Source organism: Chlamydomonas reinhardtii, chromosome 1 (assembly GCF_000002595.2).
Source record: "Chlamydomonas reinhardtii strain CC-503 cw92 mt+ chromosome 1, whole genome shotgun sequence".
NCBI classification, from domain to species: Eukaryota; Viridiplantae; Chlorophyta; class Chlorophyceae; order Chlamydomonadales; family Chlamydomonadaceae; genus Chlamydomonas; species Chlamydomonas reinhardtii.
The window spans coordinates 2460044-2478546 of record NC_057004.1 but is presented as its reverse complement, the minus strand read 5'-3'; the positions used below and the strand labels follow the sequence as shown (position 1 = coordinate 2478546).

General features: G+C 62.1%; 4 protein-coding genes across 5 annotated transcripts in view; 3 read left to right on the top strand and 1 right to left on the bottom strand.

Moving 5' to 3' along the window:
• Window positions 1–75: 75 nt before the first annotated feature.
• On the top strand, window positions 76–2079 carry CHLRE_01g014000v5 (uncharacterized protein). Its single transcript, XM_001689843.2, has 4 exons — window positions 76–294; window positions 473–643; window positions 807–1036; window positions 1388–2079. The coding sequence occupies exons 1-4, from the start codon at window positions 189–191 to the stop codon at window positions 1484–1486; spliced, it is 606 nt and encodes a 201-aa protein (XP_001689895.2). The 5' UTR covers window positions 76–188; the 3' UTR covers window positions 1487–2079.
• Window positions 2080–8560: 6481 nt separating this feature from the next.
• On the top strand, window positions 8561–13810 carry CHLRE_01g013900v5 (uncharacterized protein). Of its 2 annotated transcripts, none has more exons than XM_043058361.1 (10): window positions 8561–8924; window positions 8996–9153; window positions 9285–9335; window positions 9776–9961; window positions 10249–10467; window positions 10583–11334; window positions 11522–11620; window positions 11780–11875; window positions 12062–12690; window positions 12871–13810. In XM_043058361.1, exons 2-10 carry the CDS (start codon window positions 9009–9011, stop codon window positions 12959–12961), a joined length of 2268 nt encoding a protein of 755 aa, XP_042928274.1. In that variant the 5' UTR covers window positions 8561–8924; window positions 8996–9008; the 3' UTR covers window positions 12962–13810. Both variants share the same exon structure in this region, with proteins under 2 accessions (XP_042928274.1, XP_042928275.1).
• A 320-nt stretch (window positions 13811–14130) lies between these two features.
• On the top strand, window positions 14131–16716 carry CHLRE_01g013850v5 (uncharacterized protein). Its single transcript, XM_001689841.2, has 7 exons — window positions 14131–14224; window positions 14300–14381; window positions 14590–14634; window positions 14844–14902; window positions 15128–15348; window positions 15497–15542; window positions 15683–16716. The coding sequence occupies exons 1-7, from the start codon at window positions 14219–14221 to the stop codon at window positions 16466–16468; spliced, it is 1245 nt and encodes a 414-aa protein (XP_001689893.2). The 5' UTR covers window positions 14131–14218; the 3' UTR covers window positions 16469–16716.
• A 2-nt stretch (window positions 16717–16718) lies between these two features.
• Window positions 16719–18503, bottom strand: part of CHLRE_01g013801v5 (uncharacterized protein) — a 4852-nt gene continuing 3067 nt past the window's right edge. Inside the window, exons 10-11 of the mRNA XM_043058359.1 lie at window positions 18061–18205; window positions 16719–17753 (exon numbers count right to left, since the gene is read on the bottom strand). Of these exons, the coding sequence (XP_042928273.1) occupies window positions 17613–17753; window positions 18061–18205 (286 nt within the window). The 3' untranslated portion in view covers window positions 16719–17612. The remainder of the gene's footprint in view (window positions 17754–18060; window positions 18206–18503) is intronic.

The window sequence follows — 18503 nt, the reverse complement described above, 5'->3', positions numbered from 1 at the left end:
CCGATGGAGGGATGGCCGACACTCGACTGTGTCTCGGCTATCGCCTGCACTGCCCCCTTTACACCTGAACCATGCAAAAACGCTTATAAATATTGCCATACTTCTCAACCCCTGAGTTTCACAAGTCGAGCTTGAATAGAGAGCTGACGGTTGCCAACGTCTAGACCGCGATGCTCCAAGGGGCAAATATGCAGCGTGCCTGTAGGCAGGCTGGCCCCTTCAAGGGAGGCAGCGCAGCGCCTGCTCTGCCGATGCGTTTCGCTCGTTCTTCCGTGCGCGTGAACAACAACTCGGGTGCGCCTAAGCTCGCTGAAGCAGAGGTGTTGCCTGGAATTATGGGAAGGATTCAGGAGATCTAGGCTTTGGGCGACGGGGCGGTTCATCGGCAAGCATCCTCCTACGCAGCTGGCCCAAATTGCGTTAGCTGAGTGATAACCCTCCTGAGGACTATTTGCGGATGTCTGTCGAGCAGGGAAGATCTGGGGCGCCGAGGAGGAGAACGCTGCGCAAGTGCGTCGACTCATCAGCCGCGACCGCAAGGAGTTCCTGGGCAACGCGCAGAACGACATTTTGGAGAAGTACAAGGTGGAGCTGGGTGATGCCGTCGAGGTTGCCCCAAAGGATGGGCCCACGATTAGCGCCAGTGAGTTGAGGGGGGTTGGAGGTGTGACGCTCTGGGTTAGCGTGTGCGCGGGGTTGAAACACGTACATAAGGTGGGCTGCACCTCTGCAGGTCCCTAGCTACTCTACGATGTCGCAATGTTAAGCTCACAATAAAACGTTGTAATTCATTTGTGCGTCGACAGACACGCCCAACCCCTTTGGCAAGGCGCCCGCGGCTGCCAGCCCGTTCGGCGCCGCGCCGGCCGCCTCGCCATTTGGCAGCAGCACCGGCGGCGCCGTGGGCGGCGGTGCCGGAGCCAGCCCCTTTAAGCGGGACATTGAGCCCGCGGGCCTGCGGCCAGACATGTCTCCGGACCCGTTCGTCAAGGAGACGCCCGTCAGCATGCTGAAGAGCATCACGCTCACCCAAGTGGTGAGGTGCTGTGCCGAGGGTGTGGGTTTTTTGGGATCGCTTTCATACCTGTGGCCGCACCGTGTGTGGCTTTCAAAGCGGAGGAGTACAACAGCGGTGCATTGCGGCGGCAGACACACAAGGCAGGGCTAATTTGGTCTTTGAGGAAGCCATTTGTCCATGTGTTTTGCCAGCGGATGCGCGTTCGCCGGGCCCGTTCCCTTGTCAGACATCAATCATGGGTGCTGTTGTGTCGTGCTGCTTACACACTGCCCACCTTGAAAGCATGTGTGTGCGTGACACCTTCGTACGTCTGACGCCATACATCGCGCTGCCGCAACAACACCATATCGCACTGCCGCTGTACCTCAGGTGCTGTTCTGCTCCTTCACACTCATCATCCTGTCCATGCTGGCGACCTTCAACATCGTCCTCAGCACCGGTGCCATCCGCATTGCCGGCATCGATTAATGCGGCATCTCCTGGCCGGGGGCAGCCATACACTGCGGTCCGTGGCAGGCCTAGTCCAAGGGTGCACCGAGCTGCCCGTCGGCGAGGGGCTAGTGGCAGCGAGGTGAACTTGCGAGGTGCTGGGGGAGTAAATGGGAGGAGATGCGGACGGCGCGGCAGCGTGTGGCTGTGGCCGCGCTGACAGAGCAGGACAGAGTCAGCAGAGTACGCACCGGTGGGGCGGCTGACGATCGTGTGACGGGTGGGTACACGACTATACTTTAGTAGTACGTCGGCAATTTTGAAGGTAGGCGACATGGCAACATGGGTTTGCAACAGCAGATGCACCAACATCCTTCAAAGAATGCAGTGCACCAACGACCTCCACAGTGTTTGTGCTGCGCAGCTACATGTTCTTATGCGTGGAAATCCATACGGCATTTTGTGCTAGACGCTTACAGCGGTTGCGCACACGTTTAGCCGGGAATGCATGGAGGTTGCGCACTACGTGAAGCAGAGGCGCGTTGGCGGATGCTGCCGTACAAGCGTCGCCGTGTGCTAGATGCAGATTATGGACGGGTATGGGCGCCAGCTTTATGTAATGCCAGTATTGATGCCGTGCAGCCTTCCAGACGAAGGGCACGGCAGCTGACAACAGTTAGCCGGGCGGGGGTTCAGCGGGAGCATAAAAGTACGGAGTTCGTCGGCACGTTGCGTCTGGACGCTGTCCCGTGCAAGTTTGTGCTGGCTTTGGCAACTTGACCAGCCATTCTATATAGTTCCGCAGCACTCGTCAATAATAGATAGCCACACGACACGCTTTCACCCGCAAGCCACAATTTGACATCCAACCTTGCCACCCATGCCCGCGCCCGCATTGGAAACAGCCTACCTGCACCCAACCATTCTACACAGGGGCAAGCGGGCCTGGTTGCACATTAGCGCCGCTGGCACGGTGGCATCACTGCACGGACGTCGGGAAGCTCCCTACTGGGCCGGTGCGGGACCTCATTCACTGGCCGGTTGGGTTGGAGTTGCCAGCTTGAACTGCGAAACCCCTTCTCCGCTTGCAACACCCGCTTCTGGGCCTCGACTGACCCGGATTTTGATCAGTGAGTTCTGCCTCTGCCTATTCCTGTCCTCTCCCTTGCACGCCTCCGCATCATGGCGGGGTATGCACATGATTATTCCTTCGATTGTGCGGTCTGATACGCAGCTTGCTTTGGCTAGTACTTATGGCGGTGCCTGCCGGACCACGCCCAATGGCTTCGGGCTGTCACGCCTCAAGAGCAGTGTGGTGCTCACAGACTTCCTGGAGGTCGGCACAGTGAGTCCGAGGCAGGGGTCACACACCGAAGCCATCCGGTGCGGAACAGGTCCCATTGGCATCTGATAGCCCGCGCAAAGTGATAAGCGTTGCCTGGCGAGCTTTCCTTGCTATGTATGCCTCTGCTATGATATCTAATCGTGTGGCGTCGTGCCGTGGGAGATGCAACCCGGGTTCACTTCAGTTTGGGGCACCGTCCCAAAACTGCACAACCTTTGGACCTGTGTTTAGTCGTGGTAGTACAGTCCGACGTGGAAACCAACCTTGCCTACCCCCACACGCACACGCCTGTCGTGTCAGATTCACCGTCCGACAGTACTACCACTGCCGTACGGCCCTTCCCGTGCGGGGGGTCATAGGGGTGGGCAGGGGGTGTTCCACGACGCCTGAACGGCCCCCCCTGCTTCCACCCACGCTCTCAGACCCTTTGGATACATAGTATAGACTTGCTGATTGTATGGAAGGCAAATCTGGGCTCGCCTGAGGCATAAATGACGGGTTTCGGTGATGCAGCCAGCGAGCCCGGTGGGTTCGTGCCAAAGCCATCCACGCCGAGTGCACAGGAGAGACCGTGACATGTCTCAATATGCTACGTACATATGTAATATTGCACCGAAGTATCTCCCGATGCACTATGTTAAGCTTCGCGGACCGACATGTCGCATCCTTGACGCATTTTGAAGCATTTCCCGACTTTGTGCCAATCTCGCACAATATATTGACCAATTCAAACATATATCAACGCGAGCACATCGCGAGTCCAACAATCCATCAAGATCCCTCCTCCCCGCCGACTCCCCTCTCCTCTGCCTCTCCGCGCGTCCTACTCCCGCGCGCCCATCTTCCCGATGGTCCCGACCATCCTCTAATCCGGCTCTACGCCATCATCTTGGCCTTGTTGAACTGCACAGCACGGATGCTGCACTGCCTACCCTTGGCCTTCTTCGCCGCCCGCTTCGCAATGGCGCCCTCACGCTTGGCGCTCAAACCGGGGTCCGCCAGCTTCGCGCCGTTGTTCCACTTGCCCAGCCGCCGGCCACTGCCGCTGCTGTGTAGGTGGTCAGTGGGGCGCATGGCGTAGCCACCGCGCGTGCGAGCGCGCCTGTAGCTCCAGCCCCGTGCCTGCTCAGGCCGCTGCCGCATGGCCACGTGGTGCGCTATGCGGCGCTCGCGGCCCTGCAGCACCATGACTGACGGCTTCTGACCACCTGGCCCGGTGATGCAGGCGAAGTGGCCCTCGTTAGCATCCGTGCTGATGGCGCGCTCGTTGAGGTGCTCACGATCCTGCGGCCGCATGTTTTCCAGCACATGCAGTCGCGCGTCCGTGTTGTTCAGGAACGAGGCGGCGTTGGCCAGGCTCAGGCCGCACACGTGGCTGCAGCTGCCGCCGACGACCGACCACGAGTTGCCCAGGCAGCGGCTGATCAGGAAGTAGCGCAGCTCGTTGCGCATGGCGCGCTCCAGTGGGTCCAGCTGCGCCTCATCCCAGGCACGGAAGGCGCCGATAAGCGTCTCCATCCATAGGGCCTCCCGCGTGAAGCCCCTGTCCCGCAGCGCTGTCGCCAGCAGCCGGCTGCCTAGGAGCGCCTGTGCGCACGCAACGGACTGCGTGTCCGTGCGGCCCTGGGCTATGGCCAGCAGCACCTTGGGGTCCTCGTCCATGAACTTCTGCCTCCGCTGCATCACCGGCGTCTCCTGCCAGTCCTGCACCAGCTGCTGCAGCACCGCCTGCACCACGCAGCTGTCCATGCCGAGCTCGCCTGTGCGCGGTGGTTCTGTTGGCCCAGGATTACCGCCTCGCATGGGCCCTGGCCGCGCGCTGCCGGTGAAGCCGCAGGGCCGCAGGGCCGCAATGTCCTGCATGACCTCCAGTGACGCACCCGGCGGGAAGATGCTGCCCTGGGCTTGCGACTTAGCAGCCGTCTTGAGCTTATGGGGCTCGTCAATCAGATTGGCTGCCTTACCCGACCGGAAGTGCGAGTGTGCCAGAGAGAAATCGACGCCCGTGCGCTTGAGTGCGGCTGCCTTTGCGTGGTGCTGCTCCTGTGCGACGGCGCTGTTCATGGTGGCAAGCGCCTGTGCAGGCCGCAGCCGGCTAGGCCACTGGCCGTGTGTGAGCCGGAAGGCCCAGTAGCCACGCTCCAGCTGTGCAGCGGTTGCCAGCTGCGGCACAGATGTGCCGCGCATGCACTGCAGCAGGTGCCCGACCACGCGCTGGCCCTCCGTCACTGGCACGACAGCGACAAGGGCAGCTGCCTCCGCGTCCAGCATGTCCATGTCGCTGCCGCCACCGCCGCCGCTCTTTTGCATGAAGCACGAGATGCGCTCATGCAGCACCGGGTCCGTCATAGATGGCGGCCGCTCCGCGGCTGCCGGGTCGGCCCGCACCTCTCTGATCAGCTCCTCCAGCGGGTCCACAACACGCGTTTCTGGAAACGCCTCCGCAAGTTTGAGAAATCGCTGGCGCTGCTGCTCCAGGTGCGGGATGCCCTGGATGCTTGCAGCATAAGCGGCACCCCCACGCAGGTCCCGGCACAGCAGTACACGGCCAAACCACTTGCGGCGGGCAGTGGCAGCGATGGCCTCGACTGCCGCTGCTGCATCCCCCGCGCCAGCCCCGCCGCCGGCACCTTCCGCCGCCCCGCCGCCGGCCTCAGCGGCAGCAGGGCCGCCGCCCGGCGCCGCCCCAGGCTCCGGTTCGGCGCCCGTGCCAGCCCCGCCGCCGGCCTCAGCGGCAGCAGGGCCGCCGCCCGGCGCCGCCCCAGGCTCCGGTTCGGCGCCCGTGCCAGCCCCGCCGCCGGCCTCAGCGGCAGCAGGGCCGCCGCCCGGCGCCGCCCCAGGCTCCGGTTCGGCGCCCGTGCCAGCCCCGCCGCCGGCCTCAGCGGCAGCAGGGCCGCCGCCCGGCGCCGCCCCAGGCTCCGGTTCGGTGCCCGTGCCAGCCCCGCCGCCGGCCTCAGCGGCAGCAGGGCCGCCGCCCGGCGCCGCCCCAGGCTCCGGTTCGGCGCCCGTGCCAGCCCCGCCGCCGGCCTCAGCGGCAGCAGGGCCGCCGCCTGGCGCCGCCCCAGGCTCCGGTTCGGCGCCCGTGCCAGCCCTGACGCACTGGGGGCACAGCCAGTCACCCTCCGGGACGGACGTGAGGCACTGACGCTGGTCGTACGGCAGGCAGGCTGCAAGGCAACCAATGTGGTAGCCCGCGTTGCAGCCACGCGTACACTGCTCGTCCCCACATAGCAGCATGGTGCTGTGGAGCTGGCTGTCATCACTCGCTGCACTGTAGCAGAGCTGACAGCGCTGTCCCTCGTCCAGCGCCACGTCAGCTGCCGCGACGGTTGGCAGCACGCCCTGCACCTCTTCGCCCTCCGATGCATCCTCCTGCTCCGAGTGCGGCTCCGACTCATCCTCCTCTCGGTCTTCCCGAGCAGTCGCTGCCTCCCGGAGCCATTCCGGCTGTCGCACGTTGCGCCTGGGACGCGCTGTGGCGCCCACCACAAGAGCAGGCGCCGGTGCTGCTTCCAGCGCCTTGGCATTTCGCGGTTTGCGCTTGCTGGCCGGTCGCTTCTTCTTCTGCACCTTCCCCGGCCCCAACTGCGGCCCCGGCCCTGGCAGTGGCGCCGCGCACAGCAACGGCTTGCTGCTGTTGCGGACCGTGCGCAGACGAACGCCACGCAGCAGCGGCATCATTGGTGCCGCCGCCTGAAGGATGAAGGGGTCCACCGGCAGGGGCGTGAAGGCGGCTGCGTAGCAGCCCCAGAGCGCCTTCAGAGCCGCCGCCTTGCCGCCTGTTCCCACCTGCCTGCTCGCCCGCTCCTCTGCTGCTGTAGTCTCCACCTGCCGAAGCAGCTGCAGCCGGTTGCTGGGGTCAGGCCCGGAGCTGTTGGTAAGGGAGAAGTGCTCGCCGTCCGTGGTCCGTGGTCCGGCTGCTGATGCCGCAACCAGCGGGGTCCAGCTCTAGCAGCCGCGCGCGGAAGCTGTTCACAGCCGCCGCCGCCACCCACTGGTCCTTGGTGGTCAGCAGGTTGTACTCCTGGCGCCCCAGCGTGACGCGCGCCTTGAAGCGACCCCTCCATAAGCTCACGCCGTACAGCCGGCGCCCTTGGCTGGTAGGCTGCGACAGGGTGTCGGCAGCAGTCACTGTGGCTGCTGCTGGCGGAACTGGAGGCGACGCTGGTTCAGCTGCCGCCACTCCCGCCACCGCAACCACATCCACCTCCGCGCCTACGTCTACAGGCACGGTCGTGGGCATGGTTGCGGGCGCAGTCGTTGCCGCGGGTGTAGGCGGCGGCGGCGAGGTGCCGTCAGCAGCTGGTGCGGCAGGCAGTGCGCCAGCAGACTCCGTGCCAGGGCCTGCGTGAATGCATCAACCACAGAAGTACCGCTGATCGTTCACTGTAGCCTTCCAACGCTTGTTCTCGGGTCGAGCCCCTGACCCACAGGGGCACTCATGCATAAACTCACCGCCACTCGTGTCAAGCTGCTCCTCTTCATGCTGGGCCCCAAGTGGCAGCGGCAGGCAGGCAGGCGGCGTGCTGGCAGCGACAGGGCCGTTGGTGATATCACCGAGCACAGCACGAGGAGCCGGGCGCTTGCTCGCTGCAGGCTCTGTGGGGTTGGGACGGGGCGCTGTGGGGTGAGACCTTGGGTGAGACATGGGCATGAGGCGTCACAAACACGGCCCCACCTTCACACATGGTTACACCGCACCTGCCGCCGCCGCCTCCAGTACCAGCCGCGCAGCCTTCTCTGCAGCTCCCGGCATTGCCAACGCCCGCGGATCGGGCACAGCTGCGAGGGCAACCGCTTGGGCCCGGGTCCGCGCGTTCTCCTTGGCGCTCTGCAGCTCCACCAGCAGCACCTGGAGCTCTTTCTCGCATTTGTTATGGAGCCGAACTGTTGCAGCGTCAGCTCCAGTCTGCTCTTTTACTATCGCTAGAACACGTGCGTCAAACGCGTCGGGAACGCAGCTAAATCTTTGACATTTGCAAGCCCGGTTGCCTGAACGCGAAGGATTCACTGTTTTCGCACATCGAGCACAGTAATAGTTAGGTACGAGCTTTCCATTGAGGTTAAGATACGCACATAAGCATTCTTCGCAATCCATGTGCACTCGTATCGGTCAAACCACGACCCAGAGCAGTTCTGAGAGTCGATATAGTGTTTGTATGACCTAAATTAGTGTATGTGGAAGTATTGCAGTTTGGACGGAGGCTTGTGTATGGGCACGCCCCCTAGTGAACCCGGGTTGGGGAGATGCTCACCACGCCCAACGCAATGGCTGCACCCTACAGGGCTTTGCCAACCTGCTTAAATGCCATACCACTGTCCCGTCGCACAACAACCCAATGGCAGGACTTCGGGCTGTCTCACCTCAAGAGCAGTGTGGTCTCAGAGACTTTCTAGAGGTCGGCACGGTGAGTCCGAGGCAGGGGTCACACACCGAAGCCACCCCGGATGCGGAACAGGTCCCGTTGTCATTCGAAGTCCCGTGCAAAGAGATAAGCGGTTTGCCCGGCGAACTTGCACTTCCTGCTTGGTTGCGTACAGTACGGGTGTGCCGTGGCGCGCATCTGCTGTCCGCTCGGTGCCCTACGAACGCAGGTGCCGTACATGGCACCAGAGGCGACGTCGCCCACTTCTCGGGGCTTTCAGACCGAGCGGTGAGTTGGCTCGCCCCCCAAATGTGAAATGCTGGCGGGCGTGCAGCGCGGGCTGGTGTCAACATGCTGAAGGCGCGAAAAGCTGTTGGCAGTGCATTTATAGCGCCTACTCCACTTTACGCACTCGGTGGCAAGCGGACCAGCGACAAGAACAGAAGCACTATGGGGTATATAGTGCTTCTGTTCTCCGGTTTCAGGCCGCATGGGCCGCTTCGCGGCCCCATCCTGCCCAAACCTGCGGGCTGAGTTGTCTTATATTCCTGAACCCTGTTCCTATACCTATTCCGGCTTCTAACAAAGTCAGTGATGCATTCATAAATAATACATTGAACCATTTGATTTTGATGTCAAACATGTAGAGGCGAACCATGGTGGACTCTAGGTTGGAGGGCGCTGACAGCGCAAGTAATTACTTGAAACTTAGAGATGCTATTCGAGCGCTGGCCAAGCTCGAGAGGGAGCGGCTGCAATTGCAAGTGTAAGCGTACGGGGTGTAGCTTTGAGCCAACCTTAGCGTAAAGTCACACTGGTGCCTGATATTTGGTTCAGGCGTTTAAGCTCCATGCCGGCCGACTCCCGAGAGGCGCAGGCCGCACGGCTCGCGCTAGAAAGATTGAATAGTCTTGCTGCGGCCCGCGAGGAGTACAAGGCTTGGGTCCTACGGCAGTTGCATTTGGGGGAGGAGCTGCCAACTGCGGCGGCGCGAGGTGAGGTGCAGGGCTTGCTTGCTTGCTGGGAGTTCAAACTATCAGCCTGCGCCTGGTTGTCGTTCGGTGCTGTTTGGACGCTATAGCGAACGGTTACTCACGGTGTTACTTACTCCTTCCTGTCCAACCAGGTGCCGACACCAGCAAACCAGACATGGAGCCACAACACGACAAGCTTTCCGGTGAGCGCGGGTGTACTTGGAGGGCGCATGTTCGTGTGTAGCTACGGTGCCCGGAATGTACTTGCGAGCGTGTCGAAGGGCAGTCGAAGGCCAAATGTGTTGTAAAGAACAGTGGGGCTTTGTGCATCATACACACGACGCGCTGTGCAGATGGTCCCTAGGCTGACTGCCCCCTCTCTTGGACTGCCCCCTTGAGCCAGCCAGCAGCCATATCGCGTTCAGCTCGCAAGGGCCCACTACGCGTGGAGAAGTGGCGAATAGCCTTGCCTGGGTTACAAAAGATGCAAGGGCCTGCGTTGGACGGAGCTGGGGCTCCTGAGTGGCAAAGGCCAGGGGTAATACGGGAGCGACAGCCTGCAACAATTGAAGCTGTGCATGGCATTTGAGGGGTGTTCTGGGAAGCGTTACCTCGCTTTTTGCACCGCCCTTTTGCGCTGCAGAGAAGGAGCTGAACAGGCAGGCTAGCCTGACAACATACCGGCGCTATCAGTTCGCGTCCTTCAAGGACTTCCTGCAGGAGTTCCAGCCGCCGTCATGGAAACCGTCGTCATGCGGCTCATTGCAGTCCACGGAGAAGGATGTTCCGCCACCGTCCAAAGTACTGGATTGGCAAACTTTTGAGCTGGGTACGTAGCCCAGGAGTGGGCAGTGAGGACGAGGGTGGGGAACCGCAGGGTCGGGAGGGAGGTTTAGAGTAAGGTATGGAACCATGTACGGTGTATGATTTTTGTGGGTACAGCCAGCATTGAGTCACATTCGGCCAGCCACGGACTGTGGAGGACTGCATCTAGGACTGAGGACTGCAATAGTACTGAGTACTGTATGGCACACCAGAGGCTTGATTGACAGTGGCACTCGTCCTGAGGTTGCTCAAGGGCCCAACGCCGCGAATTTGCTCTTGCTTCCCTCGCAGAGTGTCAGGAGCTGATGGATAAGATCACGGAGAGCGGCCCGGCCATTGACGTTACGGTGTTGGCGTCGCCCTCTGCTGCGGTAGATTGTGAGGCGACGCTGCAGGATGAGCTGCTGTGGTGCTTCCTGAAGCCGCTGCAAGTAGCGGCCTCCGCTGTGGACAACTTCTTCGTGTGCGGCCGCATGCAGCGTGACGTGGTGGGCCTGCCTGCCAACTCAGGTTGGACGTGGGGTGGATCTGTGGATTGTGTTGTGATGCTGGGGTGACAGAACACAGCCTTGCGGCATGCCGTGCACCTGTAACCCTTTGTTGCCCCTTCATCGCCCTGCTCCAGGACGCCCGGATTTCCTGATTCTGTCGGACGACAGCAAGACCCTGCTAGTGGCGGTGGAGGTGAAGACATCAGCTGCGCTCTGGGTGCCTCACGGCAGCAGCTTGCCAGATGCGTACGCCGCCGCGAACAAGAAGAGCAACATTGTGAAGGCCGTCCTCCAGCTGTACAGCTACCTTGACCGCGTGCCGTACGGTGTGCTGCTGACAGACAAGCAGCTCTTCTGCATGCGGCGTGAGCACACCGAGCTGCTGTGCAGCCCCAGCATTCCGATGACACATCAGGGCGAGGCGGCAGGTGGTTCTGGGGCGGGCTCGCTGACCGCTGCGGCAGCGGTGTACTGCATCGCGAAGATGTCCCAGACATGGTGGATGCAGCGCCAGCCGCAGCCCAGTGGCAGCCCAGGCGGTAGGGGTCGTGGGTGTGACACAGCAGGCAACCGCTGGTGGAGATCCATACTCCAAGGGTTCACCGCATGGCTGGCTGGGTCAAGTACAATCATGGGTGCAGCCGTGGCAGCTGCTGCCGCATCCGAGCCCGTGGCACCCCCGCCGGCAGTCGTCACGGAAAGCAGGTGCACCTCCAGCCAGCTGTTTCCGGGCTACAGGCCGGACCCGCAGGTTCCGGGGCACACGCCCCGGTGCCTGGGAGACTCAAGCTTGGGCGTCGTGCTGCAGGGGGTGCTTGGCGGCCTGCCGGCAGCCGTGAAGCTGGTGGACCTGTGGCAGCAGCTGGAGGGCAGGGAGTTGCTGCAGGTATGCATGTGTGCTGTGTGTACACTAGGGTGCGGCTAGGTGAGTGGCTGACTTGCTGGCTTGCGGGTCTGCATGCCGTTCGTAATCAAGGGGCAGTGACCTGACTCCAACAAGAGCCCTTGCCCTGGCAACACAGTAAAGTAACGGTGTCAATTGCGGATCCATTTGGCTTTGCTCTGCTCTGCAGCATGAGGTTGGTATTTACGGAGAGCTACAGCCGCTGCAGGGCAGCTACGTGCCGCAACTGCTGGGCTATGGCTACTGCGACGGCTGGCAGTACTTCCTGGTGTGTGGGGTAGCAGGGCAATCAAGTACTAGGACTGCTTGGCACACAAGGGCAAGATAATCTAAGAACCGGGAATAAGTAGCAAGTGAGTTGAGTGCAAAGCGGCATAAGGCATCCAATATATTCCTGCCTACACTCCGCATTGCTGCCCTTCCTCAGGCCACAAGTCTAGAGGGCCCGTCGCTGAACCGTGAGGACGGCTGGACTCTAGGCGAGGCGGTCACACGCGCGGGAGCCTTTGCTGCCCTGGACGCGGTGGGTGCTTTTGTAATGGACGCCCTTGGAGTTTCAGTACCAGTTCCGTTCCATCGCGTGTGATACACATATCTGCACGCAATCAGGAGCTGTGTCCCTCAATTGCATGCACCAAGCACCAACTGATTGGAATCCCGCCATGCTGTGTACGGTGCGCCTCCGTGGCACGGACATACTCGCGCGCAGGTGCACGCGTGCGGTGTCCTGCACGGCGACATTGCGCTGCGGAACTTTGTACTGGCGGCCTCGCATTCGCAGCCAGCGGGCATGGAAGGCGGTGCTGCTGCTGGCGGGGGCGGGGGCGGGGGCGGGGTGGAAGGAGGTCGCGCTTGGCAGCAGGAGCCGTGCGTGATGCTCCTGGACTTCGGGCACGCCAAGCTAGTAGCCACTGCGGCCGAGGAGTGTGGTGAGGAGCCCGCCGAGCTGCTCCGGCGTGAGCGGAAGGAGCTGCAGCAGTTGCTTGGGTGCGAGCCTCCGCTGCCGGCAGCTTCAGGCTGTTGGGGTGCACAGGCGGCAGCTGCCGCAGGCAGCAACGGCAGTGACATGGACAATCAACAAAAGCTGACACCGGGCTTGCCGGACTTATGCGCGGCCCCAGACAGTTCGGTAGTAGCGAACCGACCCAGCAGCCTCCCAGCCGTGCACAGCAGCCAGAGGCAGCCCGTGCGCCTCCTGCCGGCACCACCCCCATCCAGGTCAGGCGGACTGGGCGGCTGGCGCATGCAGCTGCAGCCGTGCGTGCCGCGCAAGTTCCAATTGCTCACCCATCACAACGGCCGCCACGCATCACGTGCTTCAATACCCAGACTGCAAGGGTAGGTCAGGGGCTGGCGAGCAGTGTGCCTCTCTCCGTGTGATCCCGTTTGCAACGTGTGAATGACTTGTGGTGCCTGTGGCGCCGGGTTAGCACATTGGCACGGTCCATCCGAACATTCGTGCAGGCAGCCTGCCAACACGCGCTCATGTGCACTTGCCCTTACACACTCCTGCCGCAGGCTTGGCATAGGATGCTTGCGATGTCGGCGGCGGCTGGCTGCTGGCGGCTACGGCGGCAGCTCAGAAATCGGGGCAGCCATCTTGAAGTAAGCCATGAGAAGCGGCTGTGCATGGGTTGAGGACACGAGCATAACACAACCAGTGTCGTGCGTTGAGGTCATGATGGGCCAAGGGCGCCAACATGTGTTTCAGGCAGCTACATGACAGCACTTTAATGCGGGGTCTGATGAACTGACATAATGAGAGGGATGGAGCTTGTGTTTGATAGTGATGCTCCTTGCTTGAGTTCAAAGCGAGGCGCTTGGCCAATCGATGTGGTAGCGGGTGGGCTACCACCGCTTTGGGAGCCTTGCATTGCACGCCAGTCCAGTGTAGAGGGTGTTAAACCGTGTGCTGCTGATGCGCGCAAATAGGGTTTTAGGCGGTAGGGATGTTCAGGCAATAGTTACAATACTTGGCAGTGTTCCTGGCCATATGGTGCTTGCAGCTGCTCTTGCCTTTTTTTGGCGGGCGGCTGATGGGCGGCTGCTGGCCAGGCGCCGTCTGCATGTGTGCGCCGTGCGGCGGCAAGGCCCCGACGACAATGTGTGTATGTAGACAGTTATGACTACTACCACGTAACAAACAACACTGACAGGCTTGCGTCGCAGGCCATGGCCATGTTGCTGCTTGCAGGCTACTACTGGACTGCTCGGATAGAGAGGAGGCGAGGGTAGCGGCCTGCACAGGAAGAGAGGGAGAGCGAGAGAGAGCAGGAAGGAGCGGCCCAGTGAAGTAGTGTTGAGTGACCAGGAGTGACTCCGCAATGCAGCACATCATCACCTGTACTCAATCGATTTCAGCAGGTGTAGTAGGTGTTCACGTTACAGCCTCGCTGACAAGTTCGGCCATAGTTGAAGTAATCCTGGCACGCCGGCACGGGTGTAAAGCACGCCTCTGCACGCCATACCCAACACACCGCGCGTGTCCATCTATCGTGCTGGGCCTGTGGGCCTGTGACCCACCACCTCCTGCCACCACCACCCGGCCCCCACGTCCCTACCCACTCAGCCACACTCCGGACGCCACCAATGTCATGGGCAGGAGCGCCCAAGCAACGTACCCGTGCAGCACACCCTCGGCGGCTTTTTCGGAAGGACTCGTCATCGGGACTCCACGCATGCAACACGATCAGAAGTGGGCACTATTTCAACGGTTGTGAGCCAGTCCGTCGATAGCTGCGTATTGTGCATTTCAGGTTTAAATGGAGCTAGCTTATTCTGCAAGTGCGCGATTTCCTAAAGTGTATGTAGCCGCTGCAAGGGCCCTTCTGTAAACGCGGAACTGAGAAAGTTCGCAGCCCCCGAAATGGAGGCAAGTACACATTACGTGAATCCGCTTCAGCACTTGGCTTGACAAGGGGGCCGAATGTTGCCATGTGGCACGCAGGATGGCACAATCGCTTTCACGGAGACGTTCCAGTCGGAAGGCGTCGAGTTCGATGCCACCTACCAGCGGAGCATTGCAGACAGTGGGTAGAGCGATAAACAGGCATTGCGTGGGGTGGGGGCTGAGCGGAGCAGGTCGGGGTTCGTGTGCACCGGGGTACTGTACCACCGGCTTTCAACAGCATGCACCCGTCTGTTACAGGGGTTGCCGTGAGGGAGCTGTCTGCTAGCGGGATGCTTACCATGCTTGTCATCTTCTGTATGCCGTTGCTTGTTGCGGCACGTGCGCAGTCGAGGAGCAAACGGTTGGGAGCGGCTGGCTCTTCGGGCGCGGAGGTGGGTGGTAAGGAAGGCACCTTAAGGACGGGCTGCTTGCCTTGCAGCCCCCACACAATCCACCTTCAGGGCCAACATGCGGGTAGCCGTGAGCCGAGGACGTCATACCTCGCGGACAGCAGGGGTAGCTTCCTAAAGCGGGTTCCATCACTTCCATGACATGCAAGCCCTAGTTTCGTTGGCTAACCCGCTGGTTCCCGCTCGCACAGCTTTCGACAAGGCCGATGAGCAATACCTGCGTGACTTCAACCGGACCATCCGGAAGCAGGTGAGCGCCGTGATGCCATGTGTGTGCAGCATAGCAACTCTCAGGCTGAGCATGTTGCTAGCTAACTAGGCCTTCTAAGTGGTGTGCTGAACCCGATTAGGGAACGTGTTTGCAACCTCGTCCCCTACTGCTGCGCAAGCCACTAAGCAGCGCACGTGTTTTCGAGTCAGCGACCGCAATCACGCCGACCCACAACACAACCCACATGTTCATGTGTGAGAGCAGGAGACCCAGATGGACGAGCTTGCACGTGAGATGTGGGAGCGAGAGCGGCTCAAGCTGGAGAGGGATGCCATTGCCGCCGCCAACGCCGCCGCCATGCAGCGGGCTGCCAGCCTAGGCGAGGCCGCCGCTGCTGCCGCCGCGGGGGCTGGGGCGCTTGGTGGAAGCGGGCAGCCAGGGCCGGCGGCGGGGCTGCCGGGTCCAGCAACTGCAGCCGGCAACAGGTAGAGGTGCCGCTGGGCGGTTGTGTGGTTTGGGTGTTTGTGAGCATGGGCGTGACGTAACTTGGTCGCCAGCAGCCATCGCCATCCGCTCACTCTTCCCTGTGGTTTGACGTGCACCCTTGATACTGCTGCTGCTCACCCCACACAGGCCTGAGCCGCTCCTGCTGCAAGTACGCGTCACGTCCAAGCACGAGGTGGGGACGCTTCATGCGTTGTGTCCGGTAGCAAAATCCCATCCGCATGCTCGGGCCCTGACAAGGAAACGGGTGGGAGGACGCGGGAGCCACATGGTGCGTGAAACTAACTAACTGCCCGCGCATGCTTTGTGTCACAGCGGCGAAGCACGTCTCCAGAGGCCGAAGCCGTGCCCAACGGTGGCGACGGCATGGAGCCCGCCTGCAAGCGGCCAAGGACGGCGGCTGGCGGCGCAGCAGGCGAGGTCGGGCCAGTGCCCTCCTCCGCAGCGCACGCGGCGGCGTCCAAGGCGGCCCGCCCCTCCAGAGGCGCCACCATCGCGCCCAACGCGGCGGCTGGCTTCCCAACGTATGGCGGGCAGGCAGCAGCAGCAGCTGCAGCAGCGGGGAAAGCTGCCGCTGCCGCTGCCGCTGCCACAGCTGGAGGTGGGGGTGGGGGCGCCTTCTTCGGTGGCTACGGCAGCGCGTCGGAGAGCGACGGCTCGGACGACGAAGACGACCAGCCCCGCTGCCACCAACACGGCCGCAAAGGCGCTTCAGCGGCGGGGGCCGCGCATGGAAGAGGCGGCCGCGCAGGAGCTGGCACAGCACCCAAGCCCAAACCGGCGGGCCTGCCGGCGCTGCCGCTGATGAGCGCAGATGCTCTTTTCAGCGACAATTCGTATATGGCGGGCGGTGTGCTAGCAACACGGCTGGCGCCGCAGGCGGTTGGGGGCGCGGACGGCTGGCAATGTGAAGAGCAGGATTCCGAGGATGAGAGGCAGGAGGAGGCGCGGGCCAGGGCGGAGCGGGAGGCGCGGGAGGAGCGGGAAGCGCAGGAGCGGGAGAAGCGGAAGCGTGCCAAGGCCAGAGAAAAATATGGGTTTGCTGGGTTCGATGTGAGCAGCAGCGAGGATGAGGACGAGGACGAAGAGGAGGGTTACTAGTGCGAGCGGTGGTCGGTGGAGTTATTGCGGCAGCAGGACCCTGCCACACATTCGGGTCAGTAGAGGCAGCTGGGTCACGGACGGCTAGCCCCGGTACTGCGGGCATGCTGGTCCAGAGCGCTTGTGCGTGCGCTTTATTTGATGCCTTCGTGCTCACAACATTTTGAAGGGCTGCGCGCGATTTGTCGCAGCGATTTGGTAGACTGCATAGGCGTGCGCGGGAACAACTGGAAGAAGGTCTTGCAGTGGTGGACTCAGTGGAAACGAACACGTTATTGACGCGCGTTGCGGAACTAATGCGTACGTATACGGCTGTACGGGGCTGCAGGTCCATCAATACAAGATGTGCTGGTCACAGCTGGGCGTTGATGGCATGCGTGGAGTTTTATTACGCGTACGTCCGTCCATACTACGCGTACGTATTGGCGTGTGCGATGGGACAGTGGTGAGGCAGTACGTATTGGCGTCCGTGCCAGTGGTCAGCACTCAGCAGCACTGCGTGACTGCACAGAAGATCCGCTAGCAGGTCACGCGACACCGACACACCGGCACACAAAAGGACGCGCCATGTGCAATGCGTGCTTTCCCATGCTGGAATGCTGGTCGGCACCACTGACCCCTGATGACATGTGCTGCACGACCCAGCAGCAACCAGCAGTCAGCACAATACCACTGAGGCACTGACTGCAGCATTCAATCTCCACTTGGCTTGCGGCAGCCGAGAATGCGACCCCGCGTCCGGATGAATGAAGCGCTATTGAGAGAATGCCTCTCTGTCCTCGCACACCCGCACCAAGGCGTGGCTGCTGCGTTCTCCTCGAAATGCAGCAGCCGCGATCAGCCCGTTGTCTTCATACCGTACCGCGCTCTCCACCCTGCCCCACGTGGCCAGCCGCGCCTCGCACACCACTCGCCTCCCTGCCTCCCACAGACAGCCCTGCTGCCGGCTTTGCATCCCAAGCCTAACCACAGCCGCCCGCACTGCGCCACCAGTCTTCTGCCCGCGCAGCGCCCTACTGTCGAGTGCCACTCCGTTGTCAAGGCATAGGCCACGCTCTCCTCCTCTTCTGCATTGGGTTCGGTGTAGTTTGGGCTGGTATCTACAGCCCCCTCAGTCCTTAGGCCCCCGCAACGCGCTCCCCCCTCACAGCCCCGGCGGCCTCAGCGGCTCCGGCACCAGCTGTCCCAGCCCCGCCACGTCCAGCGGCAACGTCACCAGGCTGCGGAACGGCTCCTTCATCTCCGCCCGCGCGCGCCAGGCACTCCACCAGGGGCCGCCGCCCACCTGTGTGTTTGTTGTGTTGTGTTGTGTTGTGTTGTGTTGTGTTGTGTTGTGTTGTGTTGTGTGTGTGTATGTGTGTGTGTGTTAAGTAAGGTGCGTTGTGACAAGAGTGGGAGAGGTTGGGAGGCGGATGGGAGAACGAGTAAAAAGGGGCCGAACAAAGCGGGAGCGCGTGTGCTGACTATGCGCTGCTCGCTCATTGCACCCATATACGCTCAGACGCTACATAGCACCTATCCCAGCCCCCAGCCTCACGCCCCAGCCCCCAACCCTACCACTGCCCTCGCTGGCACCACACACAACCCCCCACCTCCAGCGCAGCTGTGCTGCTGGTTGCGTCTACCAGTGGCTGTCCCTGCTTCGTGCCTCCCGCCCGCCGCCACAGCCGCAGCCGGCACTGGCCGAAGAAGGTGTCCTTGCAGAAGGGCGCCAGGCCCATGGACGTGGTGGGAGCCCTGGGGGCGGGGGAGGGCGGGGCGGGGCGGGCGGGTTGGAGTGGACCTAGTGGTTAGGCAGTGTGGTGCCCGCCGTTGCCGCAGACGCCCGCGCTCGTGCCATGTGTGGCCAGGAGCTGCGGGAAACTGCCGCACCCCCCACATGGGCGATACACATTCTACCCCCACTGCCGAGTGCCCGACCCTCGTGCCCTCCCACCCTTCGCTCGTCCGCCCCGCCCCGCCTTCCACCGCTCCAATGCTCCACAGCGCCCTCCCCTCCCCTCCCCTCCCCTCCCCTCCCCTCCCCTCCCCTTCC